The sequence below is a fragment of the Grampus griseus genome (genome assembly GCF_964374135.1).
Source record: "Grampus griseus genome assembly, chromosome: 1".
Classification (NCBI taxonomy): domain Eukaryota; kingdom Metazoa; phylum Chordata; class Mammalia; order Artiodactyla; family Delphinidae; genus Grampus; species Grampus griseus.
Window position 1 is genome coordinate 80,553,602 of NC_139017.1, and position 15,214 is coordinate 80,568,815.

Below are 15,214 nucleotides of genomic sequence, written 5' to 3' on the forward strand. Positions count from 1 at the left end.
TTGCAGATATTAAAGAATCACTTTGCTACCAGGGATGACTAACACCCCGCCTGGTCTCGCTCAGAATTGGACGGACCCTCTGCTTACTCTCTTATGACTCGTCTTCTCCCTGCCCCCTCTGTCCCCACTTGCCAACTCCCCATCTTTGCCAAATAACAGCTTATTAGGAAGAAACAGACAGTGAATGTGCCACTAGCCCAGGAGAAGATTTCACTGCAGAGACAAGGAAGAGCTGAGAAATGAGTTGGGGCTCACGGCGGGAGGACGTTTAGCATTAGACAAAGGAGGAAATGATTTCCGAGCCTTTGAAGATCTGTTTTACCTCCTAATAGAGCAATGCCGAACGCCTTCATGCGGGCTCGGAACAGTCAGGAGACAGTAGAGAGACCAAGCTCAAAACAGGGAAGACGCTAACCGGCAGGCCTGTCTCCATCTTTGCAGTAATGGACTTGGGAAGCGAAGCACTCCACACTCCACCCGGCCCCATCCTGCCTAAGTCCACTTGAGATTAATTACAAGATAGTAACAAAATTAGGAAAAGTCGGCCCTGGAGGGCAAGCATTCAGGAAAATAAGAGATGGGGAAGGTGAGCCTGGTAAAAAAAGAAGAGGATGTGACAATGACCTTCACATATATGACAAGTAACAATGACATGGGTGGCAAGGAGGGCAACAGTTGAGGGCCACTCTGCTCCTCCCTTAGGAATCAGACGTGGGGAGAGAGCCCTCCAAAAGAGCAGGGGAAGCAGGAAGCCCCCTGGATTTAACCGGTATCTGTAAAAAAAAAAATTCATTTGGGCCTTCCAGGGCATTCGGTGAAAAAAACGTGTTCCATTAACTAAAGGAATTCTTTTTCTTCCCTGGGCTTTAGAAAAGCCCCAGCTCCTGCCAGAGAGTACCTAGGAGTCTAGGCAAAGGAAAGGGAGAATGGCAGTGTTCTCCCTCCAACAGAGATCTATTTCAAAGAGCCATTCAGCAGGGCCCCCCACCCTGCAAATCTCGACAACAAAAGGAATATATATCCTCTCAGAGGAGGGTACTGAGACAACTGAGGCCACGTTATCTAAACATTTCCCTTGCCTGCCAGATTCTATTTCAGCCAGTTTGGCTTTCTCCCCCAGCTTGGGATCTATGCAGGAGAGAGTATGCTTGTCCTGATATCAAGAAGGCCCAAACAGTGCAGAACACGCAGCTCCCTTACTCCTCTCCGTATCCCAGAGGAGGGATTAAGCCAGAGAGGTGAAGAGCCAGCTCTCCGAACCACTCACCTAGCCAGGTCACAGCCACAGCACCTGGGGCCGACATGGCCTCTGCCACCTTGTGCCAGCTCCTGTTGTGCCCGGGTGTCCAGAGCGCCACGTGGCAGAAATAGTAGCCAGCGTTTTCTTTGCTGACATCTCGAACCAGTAAATGGTAGGAGCGCGCATCCACGTGACTCAAGGCCATGTGAGGAGAGCTGTGCACCAGGGAATCATGGTCCAGCCGAGCCAACACATGGGGGCCGGGCAAGGTGCTGTCAGGCGTCCTGCTGAAGTACCACGTCACCGCGGGTCGGACGTCGTCCGCTCGGTCCGTTGTAATGTTGCAGGTCAGGTCCAGCTCCTTTCCTTCAGCCACAGTCACATTCCTGGCCACAGCGGCTCGAAGCACTGGAAAATTGAAAACAAGAATGTCTAGATAATCTCCGTCGTATTTGCTGCTTCCACCCCCGTCCCCTTAGGTCATCTCTTTTTACCTTCTTATTTGCAACATTCAAGTTAGAAGGCTTTGTACAGTTTTGAGTGCTTGAGAAATGTACTGAATAAATGAATGAAACATACCATATTTCTTTTTCTTTCATTAAAACAATAACAAGCACTTATATATATATGCTTACTCTATGCCAGGCACTCTTCTGAGTGCTTTATAAATTTCATCTTCAAAACAACCCTACGAGGTAGTACAATTATCATCTCCATTTTACTGGTAAGGCAGTTGAAGCACAGAGAAGTTAACTAACGTGCCCAAGGTGCCACAGCTAATAGGTAACAGAGCTAAGATTCAAATCCCGGCTGTCTGCCTCTAGGGACGCTGCTCTTAAGTGTTACACTATTATCACGTACACTATCATTTTGAAAACAAGTCTGCTGAACATTACAAGGCTAAAATTATACTTTCTCCATATGCACGACAGGCCTTGGGTGACTTTCAGAGAAAAGACAGCTCAGCTCTGGCCGGTACATATTATCAGTTGGGGGCCAGGAGCTGGAGGGTAGGAAGTGAGGGTGAAACCATCTTCTGGGTAAAAGGGGGGCAGGGAGGATCCTAAACAGAAGGACTGGGAAAGTGAAACCAGACAATATGCCTGACGAGTCAAGTCTTCCAAAGGCTATGCACTTAGAGCATCATTTATTCTGGTCCACACACCCGCCTTAAAGTCAAGAGTAAAGCATATATTCTAAAACCAAACCACAATGATTTCTGGATTACCCATGCCACTGCCCTCTCTGTGTGGATAGTTAAAAGTAGACTATATTTAGACAAAGCACTGAAGGATCTGGTGTCACGGTCTCCAGGCAGATGTGGTTTCAGCATTCCCCTGTCAAAGCTTTTTACACGGAAACATTTTAGTTTATTCAAGGGATTTTGTGCAAAGAAGTTGAACATCTGTAATCAGAGTAGAAAAACATGCAACACGTGCTAATGCTCTAGGAACAACTGCTTAGATGATAACTAGCTGACACCTCCCAGGGGATTCAAGTGGACGCACAGCAAGGTCCTGGTCTTCCAGCAGGAGTCACTCAGCACCAGCTGCGGTCCCGGGTCAGCTCAGCGACAAAGGCTGTCACTCAGTTCAGAAAAGACGCAACCCCAAAACCCATGTCCTTTGGAGTAAATGACTTTCATATAAATATTTCCAAAGGCTGATGATATTTCCAACAAGTGTTTCAGGCCAAGTTCAACATCTGCCTTGATGAAGGCAGAAAATGAGGTGGGCATAGTATTAGAAAAAGGAATTTGAAGTCTATTTCTCACCTCCACCCACCTTCTTCCACATTCCTCCTCCTCCTTCAACCTTTAAACGAGCCAAAAATAATAAGAGATATCTTTTGAGGGGAGTCAGTATGGAAACTGCTGCTCCGAGCCTGTGCTGCGGTTTGAACCTCCCCACGTACAAACCGTGGTCAGGGATCCCAGAATACTGCCAGAGTCCCTCTGTGCTGGCCACCACTACTGGCGGTAAAAGAAGGCTCAGGAGGGAGCCAGCTGAGGAAAGAAGAAGTGGGCAATATGCAGCTGTGGACAGTATGCATGGAGAAGACAGGTTCTTGCGTTTAGAAATACTGGCAGAAACATCTCTTTAGCAGTATAGTTCACTTTCTAATTTTTTTTCCCTGCAAGTGGCTAAAAATCTTGTCACATCACTAAGCATAGTTGTCACATGTTCTATGGGATTGGAGGGTTCACTGCTGGGACAGGACGAAGTACGGGGAAGGGAAAAAAAGAATCAGTTCTAAGGACTCGTAATGCAAGAGGGGACCTCAGACTAAGCCTGGAGTGATGCAGGCTTTCTCCTACTGGATGTAACTGAACCTATAAATTAGACACCAACATCTGCATCAACCAGACCACTCCCAATATAGGGGGGTTTACTGCCACCTACATGACCTACAGCCCCACCATTTAAGTAGCTTTGTGCCATTTATCATAACAATGCCATAAGAATACTTAAGAAGCTAGCTATGGACAACATTCATAGCAGCACTATTTACAATAGCCAAGATATGGAAGCAACCTAAGGGTCCATCAACAGATGAATGATTAAAGAAGATGTGGTGTACAAATACAATGGATTATTACTCAGCTGCAAAAAAGAATGAAATAATGCCATGTGCAACAAAACCTGTAGGGTATTATCCTTAGTGAAGTAAGTCAGGCAGAAAAAGACAAATAGTGCATGTTTTCACTTATATGTGGTCTCTAAAAAATGAAACAAACGAACCAATATAACAGAACAAAAACAGACTCACAGATACAGAGAACAAATCAGTGGTTACCAGTGGAGAGAGGGGGAGGGGGTGGGGCAAGATAGAGGAAGGGGATCAAGAGGTACAACTACTAAGTATAAAATAAATAAGATACAGGATGTAGTACACAGCACGGGAAATACAGCCAATGTTTTATAACTTTAATGGAGTCAAATCTATAAAACTATTGAATCACTACGTTGTACACTTGAAACTAACATAATATTGTAAATCAACTACACTTTAATTTAAAAAAAAAGCTAGCTGTGGAGAATGCAGGTGCTGAAAATGAGAGAAAGACCATCACTCTAGTGTGGTAGTTCTTAACCTGGGGTCCACAAAGAGAATTTAAGGAATCTGTGACATGGACGGGAAAAACAAATTGTCTTTGGTTTACTAACCTCTACGTGAAATATAGCAGCTCCTCTCGTTATGAAACTAAGCAACAAACCAGTGTAGTATTATCTGTCCCCGGGACCTTGTTCCCAATAGAAATCACAGATATTTTCACATCACCTGACAATTGTTGCAGATATCTTAACATATCATTTATATTCATCACTTATCAGAAATTACAGTAGTTGTTAGGCCTGCCACTATATCTTATTATTTAATGCAATAATAAAATATTATATTATTATATAACAAATTTTTCTTAAAATATTTTGATTACTATTCAATGTAACTGTTTTCCTTTGTCATCCTCCACATGGATTTTATGAATTAAAACATATTAACTCTGAGAAAAGGTTTGTGAGCTTCAAAGGACTGTCGAAGACGCCCATGGCACAACAAGCTACGAGCCCTCAGGCTCAGGTGAGAGCCAGATGCTACCGCCTGCCTAATAGACGCAGGGTGTTCAAGTCTTATAACTATACTCTGGGTTTTGCGGCTTGTTTGAAACGAAAAAAAAAAAAAAACCTTTACAACTGAAATTCTTGTATGAAAAGATAATTCTCTGCCAGGCTGAAATTCTTAACCCTCCTGCCTCGTTAAAACAGTTGTTCGATGCAAGCTGAATATCCGTGGTTTCTTAGGTCAGGTTCCTGGCAGATCACTTCCGAAAAGGCAGGTGACCTGAATCCATCCGGAAAGTGATTTCTGCAGCTGGAAGAACCAAGACTGAGTGTGACCTGCAGCCCCTCTTGTCGGCAAGAGCACCTCCAACCTCACTGACGGCCACGGTCACTCAGTGGCCAGTCAGTGCTGCTTTTCCCAAATCCAGCTCCTGTGTTGTGGTGCAAACGCAGGGTAGAGTGCTCAGGACAATGCAGCTTGCAGAGGAAAAACACTCCCCGTGTGTATCGTTTCCTGCTTTCCTTCCAACCTCAGCAACAGAGCGACCACACACTCTTGTTTATAGTCAGGAAATGAGTCCAGCCAAGGTCTTCCCAGTTTACAGAACAGGGGGCAGCAGCAACAGCAGCAGAGTACTCTGAGATCTGGAGATGTCAGACTCTCAGCAAACCAAGTCTATCCAACCATCCACAGCAGTGACATCACCCTGAGATGGGCTCTTTTCACTTTCTCTCTGCCAAGCCAGAAGCTCCATGAGGCCTGGGAACGATCCTTAAGCATCTCTGACCCCAGAGCCCAGGACAGAACTGAGCACACAGTAGGTTCTCTACTGATGCCTGTTGGAAACTGGCCTGTTTTTCTTTCCTATTTGTTTTTCTTTTATTTTTATGGGTTTCCGAAAATGTATTTTGCATTTCCTTAATTACTTCTCTAGCAGGAGTAAGAAGGGTTTTGTTTGTTGTTTTTGAAAAGGCTCGTTCACAGATGACAAAAACTTCTTGCATATAGACCCCACAGCTGAATGCTTCTGGGGTATGTGGCATAGAGGACATAAGAAGAGGCCCAGCCCTAGGGAATCCCTCACCTACAAGGGGATGTCACATCTGAGGGGACCTGAAAGGCAGGTCTAGAGGACCCAAGTCAGACGAGAGGTTTGGGGATGAGCCAGACGCGTCCCCAACAGCTGTGGGGAAGGGCAGATCCAGAGATCTAGGAAACACCAAACAAAATGAAGCCAAGGGAGCGGGCTGGGGGCAGCTCCACCCCAAAGCCCCTCTGACCACCAGGCCGGACCTCTCCTGGCACTTAAAAGGACTTCATCTTTCAGTCACAGAATACTCAAAGTATCTTATGCAACCTGCAGCTTCCCAGGGGTCTCGGCATTTGGCACAAAAGAAATGCATCCTCCCCAAACCGTTACCACCACCCTACTCCCTCACCCGTCAACGCGAGGCCTCCCAGGAGGAGCAGAAATCTTGTCAGAGAAGAAAAAGGCTCCCGGCCGAGTTCTTTACACCACATTGCCCCGAATAACATATAGTCTAAAACATGCAATTTCCAGAAGCTCACCTGTTGGCTGGATCACCACGGTGGCCACATCCACGGCTTTTTCTTGAATTTCTTGCCAGTTACCCTGCTCTCCGATCCACTCGCTGACGATGCACCGGTAGGAACCCTGGTCGGAGGCCAGGGCCCGGGACACGGAGAGGCGGTACCCGTCGCTCCCCACGGTGTCCAGGCGCACGTCCCCGCTGCGGTAGCGCTGCTCGTAGCCGGGGCCGGGCCGCAACCTGCCCTCGTGGGTCAAGGAGAGGATGCTCCGGCGGGCGGGGCCGCGCCACACCTCCCAAAGCAGCGCCAGGTGCGTGTGCAGCGGCGACGCGGTGGAGGCCGAACAGCGCAGCTCGAAGGGCTCGCCCTCGCGCAGGCTGGGGCCCGGGGAGGGCTGCGGGCCGGCGGCCACGCGCAGAGCATCCGGCAGCACTGCAGGGAGAAAGCGGAGCCGTCAGCACACCGCCACCCCAGCCACTGCGCAAGTGCCCAGCACCGTCCGGGGCTTGCGGCACAATTTCCTCCTCCCCTCCCCTGTTCTAAAGCCCAGATGGGCACGGCTGCCCATTGCGCTTCATCTATGATCTCAACTTCCTGACTCGAAAAAAGAGGAGACACTAATAAGACCCCTGGCTAGAACGAGGTGGTGCAAATTCCCTTTGGGGAGCTGTGCCTTGGAGTTCTACTTCTGCCACCCTTAGGCAAGTCACTTTACCCCTCCGTGCCTCGTTTTCCTCAACTCTAAAAAGGGATGACAACGAGACCTATCTCCGGAAGTTGACTGAGAATTAAACCAGTTATAAGGGAAGGTGCCCAGGACGATGCTTGGCACTCAGCAATTACAATCAAATAACCAGCCGCTACTGTGCCACACTCCTTTGTTAGGACACAGGCTGGAGTAGAGAACCAGGGGGATCTTCTAGGAGTTAAGGCAGTGTAATCCGCAAAGCACAAAAGCACAGGAGAGCTTCCTGTGCCTTGAGGCCTGGGGAATGTCTAAGAATGACTAGGGTGAGCAGCAGGTATCTGCAGGGTAGGAACCCATCGAGGAGAACTGACGCCTCAGCTATTTAACTATTAGGACCCACTGGGGAAAAGCTGGGCTCTTCCACAGTCTAGAAAAAGGGGGCCTGAGATCAGAGAAGTGTCGGCGACTGCTCTTGAGGAAGGGAAGCCACACGTGAAGTAACCAGCGAGGAGGTCCCTACCAAAGGGCAGGGACAACCTCTCAGGCTTGCCTACGGGCTGGCTGAGAGAATCCCCAAACACCACTGTGCATCATCTCCTTGGGTTTTCCTGCCATCCTACACTCAGAAACAAATTCAGTGTCCTTGAGAAGGGACTACTCTAAATAACAGAAAAAAAAACTGCTACATGTTTAGAAGGACACATCACAAAGACCTATCTCTATTGCAAATGAATATAATGACCTTCTACTATACACATCAGTCTGTGAGTCCAGCTAACATGACTCAGTTCCCAAGACCAGTTATCCCTGAGGCCATGGATATACAGTTTGAAGACCCATGAAGCTGAAGGCCAGAGAGACACTAGACCATGCATGGCAGCCACGAGAGGCTCCACTTGGGCAGCCAGCCAGTCTCTTTCACGGCCATCCATCTGCTTTCCTGACCCCAGGAAAGCCTCTTCTTACTCCTGTCTTTCGAAGACTGGAGAACAAACAGCAGCAGAGTACTCTGAGAGGCCTGAGTAGGTTCCCCCCTGCTGCCTCCAACTCCTCAAGATGAGAATTACACATGGAGACGAGGGTGCATCTGACCTGGTGGAGGTGTACCGTGTGTGTGATGACTACAAAAGCAATGCATTATTTAACTCCAACGCAAGAATGTCTTACGGGACTTTTTTCTCAAAAACATATTTGGATTTTGTAGAGGAATGAGAAGAGGTAATGGAAGAGGTAGATTGGACATTTTAATACCTGCATAATGGGCATGGCTGTTTTATTCCCTCATGAGTCTAATGGGGGAACAGTATCTGGACAATATGGTAGCAGTCCATAAATCATTACAGAAGGAAAGAATGCCTGAATCAACCCCTTCTTTATATATCATCATGTACATCTTCTGCTTTGCTGATCATTAATTACACTACTACTCTGATATAATTCTTTTTGGAACAAGGCAGGATACACATAAATGCATACTTAAGTAATAATAATAACAACACTAATAATGTTTCTATTTTGCTAGCCCCAAATTAAAATTGTTTGCTCTTGCCCATTTACTAATTAGCTGTATGATTTTAGGCAAGTCATTAACCTATGCTCCTCCATTTCCTCATGTGTAAATTTGGGAAATACCCTGCCCTCTCTTCTTCATTGGGTTGAGAATTGAATGGGTGAATTAATCAAACAGAACTTGGAAAATGAAAAAACAAACAAACCCAAACATTCCAGATACATAAGGTGTGATTACTTGCACAGCCAGGCCAATAAGGTTGCAGTGACCACATCACTCTTTCTCCACATATGACCCCTACAACTTCTAAATCATCAAGGGTACAAAGAAAGACATGAGCTTTTAAGTATCTGTTAGTCCCATAAACCTGAACATCCGTGTCATCATGACCATCACCTCCTCGTCCCTAACCTGACTGAGTGTTTACTATGGCATTGCTCTGAGGCTTTACATGTCCTAACTCACCTCGACCTTTACGGAAGGTTTTCCAGAGGAGGAAGCTGAGGCATGGGACATGCCCACGGCCACAGAGCTGACACGTGGGAGAGCGAGCCATGGGACTTACTGAGCGCAGGCAACCGGGCTCACAGCTGGAGTCGCCATCACATACCACTCTGCCTCAACTCACCAGCCACGGGAGGGCTCACAATCACAATGGAGTGAAGAGAAAGGGCCCTCAGAGGCCACGCGGCCCATCCTCTGCCTTTAATCAGGTAAGACATTATTCCTCCATCGGACAGAGGTGGGAACAGAGACCCAGAGGACTTCAGTTTCTGGCACAGTCCCGCACAGCTGAGTGGCAGAGGAAAGTCCGGTCCTCCAGTGCAGCAACCCCGCCCCCCGTGAGGATGTACCTTTAACTTGCACTGTATCCTCATAGTTGCCCTGGACGGTGGCATCCGTGCTGGGGGTGGAACACTTGTAGTGGCCTTGGTCTGAGGGCTGGACGTTCTTTATGTGCAGTTCCACGGCGTCGTTGGCCGTCCGCCGCAGCACGATGTCACCCCTCTGCAGGCGCTCACGGTACAGCTGGGCGGGGAAGCCCACCTCCCAAGTGCTGGCGAGCTCCACGAAGCTGCTGCCCGAGGCCAAGAAGCTCCAGTCAAAGTTCTGCTCGCTGGGGCCGTCGTAGTCGCTGACGTTGCAGGGGATGACCAGTTCAGTGCCCACCACCCGCACCAGACTCCCCGCGGGGACCCTCACCACACGCCCTCGACAAAGAGCTGCAACAACAAGAGGTGAAAGGCAGGGCTTGAATCCAATAAGGTCTTCCCAGTATAAATGTGGTAAAACTGTGGGCGCTCCGGCTCCCAGGCACATGGTGGAAACGTGACATCGACCAGCTGGGGAAATGTGACACTGACCGGCGTGCTGCCAGTGTCTGTGCAGAAGAAGGCTGAGCCCACCCCAAGGACCCCAAGCCAGGAATACCCCCCTGCGATGAGTACCTCTCATGCAACAGTCTCCTAGGATATCCAGGGAGGAAGAGAAGCACTAAAAGTAGGCTAACCATGAACTTGAATAGCTTTCTCCCTCCTGTTACTATTTAACCTACTGTGATCACTCAACATGAGGCAGAAATACTTTAGGTTTTGTGTGAAAGAAAAGGACACAGCTAATCAAGTATTTACATTTCTTCCCACCCAATGTCAACATTCTTCCCTAGAGAGCACCCCCTGGGGGCTCCTGAGACCTGATTTACAACGATGGCTGCCAATTTTTAAATCCTAGAGCAGCCTGCTGATAAAATGATTTAACTCTGGTTATCTGACATTGCCTATAAATTAATTTTAAAATATGACGACTCTACCAAGTATTAATTTTCTATTTTCTGGCTCATTTCCTTCTCTCTACTCTTCACCCTGATCTAAATTCAGAAAGAGGATAGGGAAGCACAAAGAGAGACAGTGCCTGCTCTGGCTGGTTGCTGGGCGTTGGTAGGAATGCAGCGGCTTACTGGGGATGAGAGGCCTGGTGGACAAAGCCTAGAGTTCACTGGCATTCCCTGCCCCAAGTGCAGACCTCACAGGCCTCTGGGATGGCCCTTAGGGACCGTCACCTGTGTGTCCTTTAAGATCGCTTCTTTGGGGGTGGGATAGGGAGGGTGGGAGAGAGGGAGACGCAAGAGGGAAGAGATATGGGAACATATGTATATGTATAGCGGATTCACTTTGTTATGAAGCAGAAACTAACACACCATTGTAAAGCAGTTATACCCCAATAAAGATGTAAAAAAAAAAAGATTGCTTCTTTGCAATGAACTTCAGAACATTTTTTGGCAGTGTGTTTATTACCTGTGTTAGCATTTCAATTCAGACCAAATGAACTTGCAGGGCTCTTTCCTGATGTTCTATGAATAGGTACAGCATTAAGAGATACAGGAGAAAGCATGGGCTCTGAAATCAAGGAGACAAGTTTAAACTGAGAGACCTCTCTTAGCTTTGGCTTCCTCCACTATAAAATGAGGAAAGAAGGAGTCACTGAGTTGATGAAATAAAATGGCCAGCTGAGACTCTGCCATGTAGGAAGAGCTCGATAAAATGGAACTTCTATTATTTATTTTCAGTTCTGTGTTTCTGTCATTTGTTATGGGTTGAATTGTGTCTCCCTACCACCACCCCCCACATTCATATGCTGAAGTCCTAGCCCCCAGCACCTCAGAAAGTGATCTTGTTTGGGAATAGGGTTGTTGCAGATGTAATGAGCTAAACTGTAATGAGGTCATACTGGAGTAGGGTGGGCCCCTCATCCAACGACCAGTATCCTTAAAAGGGGGGAAATTTGGACAGAGACAAGCACTCAGGGAGAGTGCCATGTGAATATCAAGGCAGAGATTGGGATGATATGTCTATGATCTAAGGAATGCCCTGCACCCCCGGTCCCGGGAATGCACACTGGGGCTGAAACAAGGTCAGAGTCCTCCTTGCTCATTTTTGCTGAAGCTGCAGGAAGACACTTTCACCTCCTTTGGAATCAGGGTACTGCAGAGCTGCTTCGCTCTGAAGCTGCATGTGGGCAGCCCTCCTGACCAGGTGAGGGAGCCATCTACAGCAGAAGAGACCCAGGTCAACACTGGGACCAAAGAGGTGCAGAGGATGTGCCCTCATGACTAGATGGCATCATCTGAGCCACTAGATCTGCCATACCTTCTAAATCATTCCATATGCACACACACATACACACAAACGAACACATATGCACATGTGCACACACTCACACACACACACACATACACACACACGTCTTCCCCTGGACATTTCAATTCCTTGCAATTCTACTCACACCCACTTATATTCCTTAGGATAATTTCTGTCACTGGAAACTCAGGGCACTGAAATAATACCCAGCAAGCAGTGAGGTCATCATCACTACATTTCAAAGGAAACAGGCCATCCTTTTTACATTTAATTTCAGAGATGACTGGATAATTCTGACTGTCCCAGAGAGACCCTTCAGAAGGAAGCTTCAGGACTTCCCTGGTGGTGCAGTGGATAAGACTCCGCGCTCCCAGTGCAGGGGGCCAGGGTTCGATCCCTGGCCAGGGAACTAGATCCCACATGCATGCTGCAACTAAGAGTTCACATGACACAACTAAGGAGCCCGTGTGCTGCAACTAAGACCTGGTGCAACCTAATAAATAAATAAATAAATATTTAAAAAAAAAAAAGAAGAAGAAGAAGAAGAAGGAAGCTTCATGGTGGAGACCCGTAAGAGGGAGCACAGCCTAACGCTTATCCTCCTTGAGCCCAGTTTCCATCTGTGAAATGGAGACACACCCTAGGGCTGTGTAAGGATTAATTGAGCCACAGAGCACTCACAACAGTGCCCTGCACGCAGGAAGGGTCTGCGGTTACCTGCTTTGCAGGCCGCCTCTAGAATAAACCTGTTCACAATCATTCACTTTGCTTCCTTGACAGGTTTACAGAGGAATTTCCTAACATGTAAAGCTTTGCAATTTCTAGCCCTTGTCAAGAAGTTCACCAGGGTTAACAACCGGCTCAACGGGGCCCTTCGGCATGAGGCTACCTTCCTTGTAAGGTGTCTGTCTTTATTCTTAGTGAGTGGAGCTCAGCAAACTGAGCCAGCTGCTTGTGTCAGCTCTCCAGTCCTGCTTCCACAGTCACCCAAATCATCTTTTTAACGCACAAATCATACGTCACTTCACTGGTCAGAAGTATCTCATGGTTCCTCATCACCTACAGGATACACTCTATCTTCCAGAGCCCCCACTGCGATGCCCCTGGTTCCTGCCACCTTCCCTCTCACCTGAATTATTGCAACAGCCTCCCAACTGGCTGCCTGCCTTCCCTCTGCTCTTGCCCTCCACTCTCAACACAGCCAAGCCATCTTTTAAAAATTTAAGTGCATTACATCCTTACTCTGCTCAAAGCTTTCCAATCACTCCCCATGTCACTCAGATAAAAGCCAAGTCCTCACAGAGGCCACCAAGACCTCACAGGACCTGGCCCTCTTTTCTTCTCCAAGCTCCTCCCTCCACTGCACTCCAGCCGTGCTTTCCTCCTAAGACTCTCGAGCAGACAGACCTATTCCAACCTAGGGCTTCTGCACATTTTCTCGGTCCGGAGCACTCTCAGACGTAAACCCCGCTCCATCACCAGGTTCACATTTCATTCTAGTGTCGCCTTATTAGTGAGGCCTTTCTTGACCACTTAAAATTGTACACACCCACCCTCATTCTTGCCAAATTTTCTTATCACTTACCACTAATATTCTTTACGTGTATCCCTATAGTTTTACTATTATTTATTATCTGCCTTCTCCCACCAGGATGCAAGGTCTAAATGAGCAGTGATTTTTATCTGTTTTGTTCACTGCTGAATGCCAGTGCCTGCCTAGAACTGGGCCTGGTACATAGTAGTTGTTCAATACATACTTGCTAAATAAATGAACGAATAGAAGACACACAAGATCCTTCATAGTCTGGTCCATGGCTACCATTCCAGCTTCATCAGCTACCCTTCTCCCAGCCCTTAGTCCTTAGACTTCAACAAAACAAATGGCCCTTCAAGTCTCTGCAAATGCCATGCTCTCTTGGGCCTCACAGCCTCTGCTTCTGTGCTTCCTTCATATGGAATGCCCTCCTGGCAATCTCTCAGCCTCTTGCAAGAAGCAGCTCCAGCACCACCTTCTGTGGGAAGGCTTCCCCATCTCCCCTGGGGTCACTTAGGCACTCCTGCCTCAACTCAACCTGCAGAAGTACCTTCGACTCAGGCTATGTTACAGTGCCACTGGAAAAAGCCAAGCAGATAGGAACAGATGCTTGAAAGATCAAATTTTAATCTAAAAAAAATATAAACCCGAGCAGTGCCGTACATGCAGAACTGGGATGTCCCCTCATCTGTGCAAAGCAAGATTCTGAAGTTTAGTTAACAGAATTTCAATTTGCTACCAGCAGTCTGCTATTTAGCACATATTTCCTTTAATATTGTTAAATAACAGCTAATGATATTTAAAAAATAAACACAACTTGTAAAACATAGAGCATATGGCTCTTTCCAAATCAAAAAGAATATCTGCAAAGCCACACATTACCGATTTTAGTTGAAACCTCTTGTAACAGTTGACTAAGGGGAAAAAAACAAAATTTTCCTCTGGTTTTCCAAATCCTACCGGTATTTCAAATGAAGAGTCCCAAACACTTTGGCACCTGAACTGTGTTAGGTTAGCTTTCTATAAAAATGTCTTTACTAAGAAACAATTTAAATTTGTTTTCAGGGGTCAATATAAGAAACCATTATATGAAAAGCATTTCTTTATTAGTTTTAAAAGGACTATTGAGGCCACGATTGGGTTGTTCAATGACGCAAGAATCCATACGATAAAAGTCTCTTAAAATTTAGTACCAGAAAAAAAATACCAGTTGATGGACCATTGTGTGTTCTTTCCCCAGCAAACAAGAACTATATAGGCGTCTCTCACAACCCAAGTACCTTTGATACTCAACACAAATTAGGGTACCTTAATAGCACATTTTGTGCAGTATATTAAGGCTCTGATGCTAAACCTCTCTCTCATAATCCCAATTACTAAGTGGCCCAGCACCACATCACCATGCCCTGGTGATGCCCAGACCCTCTTAGATAGGTCTCAGAACCCTGCACTGCTTCCTAATTCCTGTTTTTAAAATTTCTGCCTAAACCTACCAAAACAAAGTAAAACAAAGAACACACAAACAACCCTGAATACAATTGTTACTGCTTCGTCATCTCTTTTACCCGTATTCCAACTTCCAAGTCCTGTTTTCCCCAACATATATAAAATTCATGTGTCCTTTTGTACCTTAGCTTCAAGGAAGTCTAGTACGAAATATGATGGTGAAATATGGAAACCATTCACAATCTAAATTTCTAATAATTATCTCTCTCCTCTACCTCTACACCTTCCTGTGCCTTCTCTGTCACCCTTGTACTTTTGATTTCTTTACCCTTAGTTTAAAGATTATTGCATGTATGTGTGTATTTCACTGTAAATTGCCTCAAATATGTTTTTCGGGAGGAGGGGAGATAAGTGAGGTATAAATTTCAAAAGACTAATAATGGAGATGAGATACTTTCTGCTATGATGGACTAGCTTGTATCAGATCAACTCCCTGCCCCCTGCCCCCACCCCAGAACAACTACAAAAGATGGACAAAACACAA

The 15,214-nt window shown here is 46.7% G+C and overlaps 1 protein-coding gene across 1 annotated transcript in view; it reads right to left on the bottom strand.

Moving 5' to 3' along the window:
• The window catches only part of PTGFRN (prostaglandin F2 receptor inhibitor), an 85,134-nt gene that overhangs the window by 45,444 nt on the left and 24,476 nt on the right, over positions 1-15,214 (bottom strand). The window contains exons 2-4 of the mRNA XM_082651333.1: positions 9,408-9,776; positions 6,374-6,787; positions 1,268-1,648 (exon numbers count right to left, since the gene is read on the bottom strand). Of these exons, the coding sequence (XP_082507459.1) occupies positions 1,268-1,648; positions 6,374-6,787; positions 9,408-9,776 (1,164 nt within the window). The remainder of the gene's footprint in view (positions 1-1,267; positions 1,649-6,373; positions 6,788-9,407; positions 9,777-15,214) is intronic.